The sequence below is a fragment of the Anopheles ziemanni genome, chromosome 2 (genome assembly GCF_943734765.1).
Source record: "Anopheles ziemanni chromosome 2, idAnoZiCoDA_A2_x.2, whole genome shotgun sequence".
In the NCBI taxonomy this organism is placed as follows: Eukaryota; Metazoa; Arthropoda; class Insecta; order Diptera; family Culicidae; genus Anopheles; species Anopheles ziemanni.
In genome coordinates, this window is record NC_080705.1 from 77138359 (window position 1) to 77145167 (window position 6809).

General features: G+C 46.8%; 1 protein-coding gene across 1 annotated transcript; it reads left to right on the plus strand.

Moving 5' to 3' along the window:
• The first annotated feature begins 2448 nt into the window (after window positions 1-2448).
• LOC131294422 (RNA-binding protein NOB1-like) lies at window positions 2449-3600 on the plus strand. Its single transcript, XM_058322470.1, has one exon. The coding sequence runs from the start codon at window positions 2449-2451 to the stop codon at window positions 3598-3600; it is 1152 nt and encodes a 383-aa protein (XP_058178453.1).
• Window positions 3601-6809: the final 3209 nt, after the last annotated feature.

Sequence of the window (6809 nt, forward strand, 5' to 3'; positions counted from 1 at the left end):
CATTTGGACAAAATAAGTTGGTAGATTTTTAGAACTCAATCATGCAAAGATTTACGACTATTATTTTGTTTCAACTCCTATTTTCCAGGAAGTTAAACAAATTAAACATTCGGAGCCTTTAAAAACCGCTCTCAATAGCAAAATTTTTAATTATGAGAATAATTGCTATTTCCCATTGTACCATATCCTAGTAATTGGTAACGATCACATTAAAAAACCAGATTACGAAATCGATCGTTAATTGACCCGCGCCCGTAATGAGCTCCAGCGAGTTACACTTAATTAACGTGTCGTTTCATCACGAACATAGGGGTATTTTGGTGTTAAATGTGTTTTCCAACCCATTGCCACAAAACATCGGTCGGAATCAAAGGTAGTTAAACGTCCTATTGAAATACATTTCCACGTCGAACTGCCAGGCAGCCACCATCATCATGCAGACCATCAAAGGCTTTTCGCGTTCGCAATGTTTGTCGTCATTTGTGGCGAGCTTACATGTTTTTCCCGGTGAAGCGTAGCGTCGTCGTTCGCAACTGTTTGATTTAGCAGCAAAAGTGTGTGTACGTGTGTAAGCAACAGGCAGGTTGGAAAAGCGGCAATGAAATTCATCACACACACGCTAGGTTTCGGGAAAACCAGCGTTTGATCCCGGGGATCGGTAAAGGGTTTATATGTGCAATGTTTGGACCACAATATAGCGAGCGAACTTTTTTTACGGCCCTCCCCGGCAGTGTTGTTTAGCATTTTAGCGGCGATGTTAGCCCCGAACAAGCCGACTGTTGGCCATAAAAGAACAGTCGAGCCGGTGTCGCTTCTCCGCAGGGCCATAAAATTCGAACCAAACCCCAAAAATACCCACGCGTGGCGAAAGTTCATTTCGCTCGGGTGGAAAAGTTTTAAAGCGGGTCAACATTAATTTCCACCCATAATCACGTTTATCCGGTAGCATCTTTCAAACAAAACCGATCCAACCGAACGGGTCGGGCCGGGGTGTTCCGGCCGAGTGTACGTGTATTTCGATGGCCGACGCCGGAACGTGGCGTGGGGTACGATAAAATAATTTCGGAAACTGTCAGCATTTATGAACGATGAAACTTTTGTGTTTTCTATGCAACGCTCCAACGCACCCACCAAAGGCTTCTCCACCCCGGAAGGGAACTATTCTTGCACCCCAAGGGGAAGGGAAAGGGAGGGCTGGTCTGTCCGGAACAATCTTTGATCGAGGAGCATCGTGATCGTTTGCGATGCGGTGAATATTCAACCCACTTACAGACAAAGGCAGCACAAACGCTCGACGCACGGGTTGGGAAAGGGAGCCGAACGTCGGAAGCTGAACTGAAAACTGCCATAAAATATGGCAACCCACCTTAACCCACGACCGCCAATCCTCGCGGGAGCGGAAGCCGAAACGCAAACGGCAAAAGGCAAACTGGAAAAGTTTTGATTTTCCTTCCGCTCCCTTTTGTAAGGGCTTCGTACGTTCCCGGAGTTGCCGCGAGCTTTGCCTGCAGAAAAGCGAATTAATACTCGAAATATTGTAACGCCAGCGGAACCATGCCATCCCGGTTGCACCCCGACAACGCTTGAAACAAATGAAACCTGTCATTTGATACCACGATAAGCATGAAGGCAAATTGTATCAAATATATCTTTGCCCGAGGTGCTCGTATTTGTTTTTACAAACTTTCCAACGCTATGTTTAATATAAACACATTTTTGCAAATGGGCTTAAAAAGGAATAAATGTCGGTCGCTAGAGGATTGTGGGGTCCGCGACAGCTGAGCCGTGAGTTCGAAACCCAACCGAGGCCGGACCCTCCCCTGTACGAGAGGACTTAGCAACCAAGTACACAATTGGAAAAAGTCTTGTAGGTCTTATCGGGCAGACATGACCAAGCCAAAGAGACGAAGATGAATAAGTAGATCACGTCACAAGTTTAGAGATTAAGGCAAACTCCTAAATACAATTCCCTCCTAGATCATAGTCGCCATATTTTTTTCTCTTTTGCACCTGAAGGTATGCAATTGGTTAACATCTACTCGAATAGTGATGGGAATGGGAACTTCGAACCAAAAAGGATCTGGAGGCTTTGGAACAAGTCCGCGGAACTAGGTGCAAAGGACCTGCCCAACGAGCGAAGAATTGGAAATATAAACTTCCAAAATAACTTAATATAGTAAAACTTATCAGTAACAGACCCAACAATACATAGTCCGTATATAAATTGTCAGATCTAGCTGAATAATCAATCAAAGGCTCGCTGGGAAGCCGCTGTTGCGTGGAAGTGAGATCAGCTCTCTTTTAGGAACGGATCAGTTCGGTTTGCAACACTACTTGACACTTGTATTTTTGCAACACTAGTTGACAGTTGTCAGCGGTTTGTTCGCGCGGTGTAGTGCCAAAGAGAACGATAAATAGTGTGGAAAGCTAAACAGATACTGATCTAAAATGGGTGAAACAAGCGAATCCGGCCAAAAAACAAAATTTGAGCATTTGGTTGTCGACACGTCGGTATTCATCAAGAATGTCCAGGTGCAAAACATCGCCGAAAACTGCTACACGGTGGAAGGCGTGATACGCGAAATCAAGCATGACAGACAGTTGAAGGCACTAGCGGTGCTACCCTACAACCTTAAGGTGCTGGTGCCCGATCCGGACGCGCTGGCAAAAGTTTGCGCGTTCACAAAGAAAACCGGAGACTTTGCCACGCTGTCACTCGTCGATTTGGAAGTGATCGCGCTGACATACGAACTAGAGGCCAGACACGTTGGAGTGGAGCATCTGCAAAAGGAACCAAAGCTGGCCATCACGCTAATCCAGCCGAACGACACGCTCTCCCTGCTGAGTAAGGTAGAAACGGCGGGGTTCTACAAATCGAAGCAGGCGAGCCCAGAGCAACTCAACAACGAACCGTCTCAAGAAGATTCGTCCAATGAAGAGGACGATAGTGGCGATGGCAAAAATGAGTACAGTGAGGATGACGACGAAGGCTGGATTACGCCAGCCAACATTGTGCAGGCAAAGCGTGGTTGTGGCATGAACTACCTGGAGGAGATGCCGTCGTCCGTCGCTTGCATAACGTCAGACTACGCCATACAGAACGTGCTGAAGCAGCTAGGGCTAAAGCTAGCGACGGTGGATGGCCAGGTCATCACCCAGACACGCACCTACATCCTGCGCTGCTACGCGTGCTTCAAGACGACGCCGGACGCCACGAAGGTGTTCTGTCCGCGTTGCGGCAACCAGACGCTGAAGAAGGTCGCCGTTAGCCTGGACACGAACGGTCAGCAGGTCATACACATCAACAACCGCCGGCCGCTGACGGCAAAGAACAAGAATCGACCGGTGGCCAAGTTCGCCGGCGGCAAGTACGCCACCAACCCACTGCTGTACGAGGACCAACCGCTTCCGCAGCAGCGTATCTCAGCCAAGGCACGCAGCAAGACGGATACACTGGCCGAAGACTACACCGCCGGGTTCTCGCCGTTCGTGATGCGCGACGTGAACTCACGCTCGGCGGTGCTGCGCGGTTCCACCAACCTCAAGCAGCGGATTGGAAACCTCGAATATGATAACAAACGGCGCGGCTATAAGAAGTGAACGCTGCTAACTGGCGTATGCTTTCAATTTTAAATTAAATTTTCTTTAAACCTGGCTCTGTCTAGGTCGAATTTCCCTTCAGTTTTCACGATATAATAAATTTATGCATATCGCATTGTACCATACAATCGTGTATAATGCTGTAGATTTATAACGTACCTGTTTTTATTTGTTAATCAACACCAGCAATCAGATCGTTACGGCTGCTTCCTTTCGCTGGCCTGCTGCGACCTTCCTCGTTTGGGAAAATTTCGGCACCACCACGCACAAACAAACGCAAACGATGAAAAATGTCCCTATCACCACTGAACGTTGGTACGCATTTTAGAAGCAATTTGTACCAGCTGTCGGCCCACCCGTCGACCGTTTCTCCCACTACACCAAATGATTATCGCGCTCGGTCCAACGCTCGGTCGATTCGTCTCACCCCGGTACCTGGATGGAAGATGGGCCGCAAAAGCGAAAAGTTGCTCGAAAAAGGATACGGCTTGTGGAATTCCGGCGTGGCTCCCGGCAGGAAACGCTCATGAAATCACATTCCATTCATATGTAAGCGCTCCGATTGAGGGTTGGAGATGGATTCTGCACAAAACGGTTAGCACTCTTCCCGCCCTGGGAAGCATTTAGCACTCTTCACTCTTCACAAGAACACCTGCACGAACCGCCACACAAACCGGACGTAGTTACTGCAATGAGACGTGGGAGGAAATAGAGAAAAAACAGCGCACACAAAACACGTCACAGATAAGGAGGATGGATTTCGTGCATTAATCATCCACTCTCCGTTGCTCCTCGCCGTCCTTCCCGGAGATTAATCCATGCGAATATGATTCGTTTTAGGGCACCGGGTTCACACCATTTTCTAATCCCACATACATATTCAGACACGCAACGATTCTTCCACGCACAAAGCCCAACATGGATACCTTCTTGCTTTCACCGTGTCAAGAATGCGTAAGTTCACCCGTTTCGTTTGTTCACCCGCTTTACGAAAACAAACTTCTGACGCGTGGCAAAAGTCTTCCAATGAACGATGAACGTGGTCCGAATGGTGGGAAGAGTGAGATTTTTGGGAGAACAAACCCTCCCCATCTCCCACTTCCTTTACCATCACCTTGCCAGACACGACCGTGTAAATTTCATTTTCCTCCTATTACAATTTTATGAGATTACCACTCTTCCCCGTTCGTTCTTGTGTTACTCGTTTCAGTATTGTCGGCTTCCCTTTTTCTTCTGTTTGTTGTTCTCTCGTTCGTCTTGCTTTCACCGAACCAAGTATCATTTGGCGCAGGGCCGGACACACTCGATCGTAACTGGCTCTTTTGTGGTGTTTTTCTTCCATCTTACTTCAGCTGCGTTTGATATGTTTCCATTACAATGCCGGTGCAGGCTCTCGCAAAGACGACGGGGAGGTCGCTTCCAAGCTTCCAAGAGGATATCCAATCAAACCGGCAAGAAACGCGAAACGTCTCAAGCAAACACGCATACACACACTCACCCACAAACACGTACAAACTCAAAGGAACCTCAACTACTTCTTGCCACCGTCACGAACCGGGCACTTTCGGTACACTGTTTGCTGCACATTATTTTTCGCACCATATTTTTCCCCCGGACGTCTTCGGCGGACTTGGAGCGGAAGAAAGCAACGCTCCTTGCGCTGCACAGGCAATGTAATCAAAATTTATGGGGATTAACGGTCGGTGGCTCGCGTGCGTTTGTGTGAGAGTGTTTGAGAAAGCAGTAATGAGGTTAAACCGGGGGCTGGTTGGGCAAAGAAAGGTACAAGACTTTTTGATGATATTTTCACCAAGAGTACTCCGTGCCGTGTTGCAAGCTGTAGTGCCAATCCTTCCGAAGTCGAGCTCCCCATTGCCAGTGAAAAACACACAAATATCCACTTCTTGCCATACAAATGTGTACATTAATTTGTAAATTTGTTTATTGGTTTATTTATGCACTCTTGCCATTCTCGCTACTCGCCTTAAATGTAATTTGTTAAAACTCAGGGTCGACGAAATGTCAGCACTTTGGACTCTCATATTTCACATTTTCACAGTTTTATTTTATCAAAAAGACTGGGCGCCTCCATTGGAAGGAAAAATGATATCGACAAGATTTTCCAAATACATTTAAATTTTAACGCACCAATCGATCTAAATGGATTCACTCGAGAAATGTTTTTTTTTCTCTGTTGGTATAAAAAAAATCATAAAACAAAAACACAATAAATTTGGTATAAAAGGTTTAAATTGGATGTACAAAATCTATCCACGATTTGTGCCGCACGATATAGGTCTAATATAAACAGATTAAATTCACCTACCAACATGGAAAACCAACACGTAACTGATCCACCAAAGCGTACCTGTCTTAAGATGGCTCTGCGGCCAAAGACCGAATCCACACGACACTCGTACCCTCAATGAAACCACTCACTCGAATGACTTTCCACCGGCTGATCCGATGCGATCCGGCTACTGCACGGCACAGAAGAGCAGGGTACTACAGCATCGAACCACTACAACCGAAGCGCAACATTCCCGCGGTCGCCAACCGAACGCCGAAAACACGGAACCGTCTATCTCTGTGCAGTGCACCCGAAGTCACCGGGTGCCGGGAGTAAACCGTGCATGCAACGGGTTCACCCCTCCAGCATCCGTTCCGTAGCTTCTTCCTCTTTTGCCGTCGTCGACGTTGTGACTCCACTCGCAAAAGGCAATAAAACAACAAACACTTCCCGCGCTCGAACGGGCACACGCTATCCGGGGGTTTTCACGGGAACTGTGCGACTCGTACGACTGCCAGCTGACGACTGAAGGACTCTCGGCCGATGGTGTTCTCTTTTAAGAAGGTTCACTTCGGTGTTCGGCCGACTCACGCAATGTGCCATTTTCCATGTGACTGTAAGCCGGAACGAGCTGTTGGCCTGATTGCTCTCTCTCTCTTACGAGTTTGTTAAACGGTTTCTCTCAATTCAGTCGTCCCTAGGAGAGATTTCTGAAACCCAGGGATGTAGTTTTTCAAGGGTTTTATGATCTTTAACGAGAAACCTGCTTATGCTTGGATTTATTTTTAATAAATTATGATAAATAGAACGCATTTAAAGCCATGATTAATAAGCTATTCAATAAGCGACATGAATTTTTCTTTTTATATTTTTCTTAGCTTTTTATTCTCCTCGTTTTATAGTTTTCGTTATTTGGTTT

Excerpts from the sequence above, each read along its gene's own strand:
- LOC131294422 (XM_058322470.1), top strand. The coding sequence starts at position 2,449 with ATGGGTGAAACAAGCGAATCCGGCCAAAAAACAAAATTTGAGCATTTG.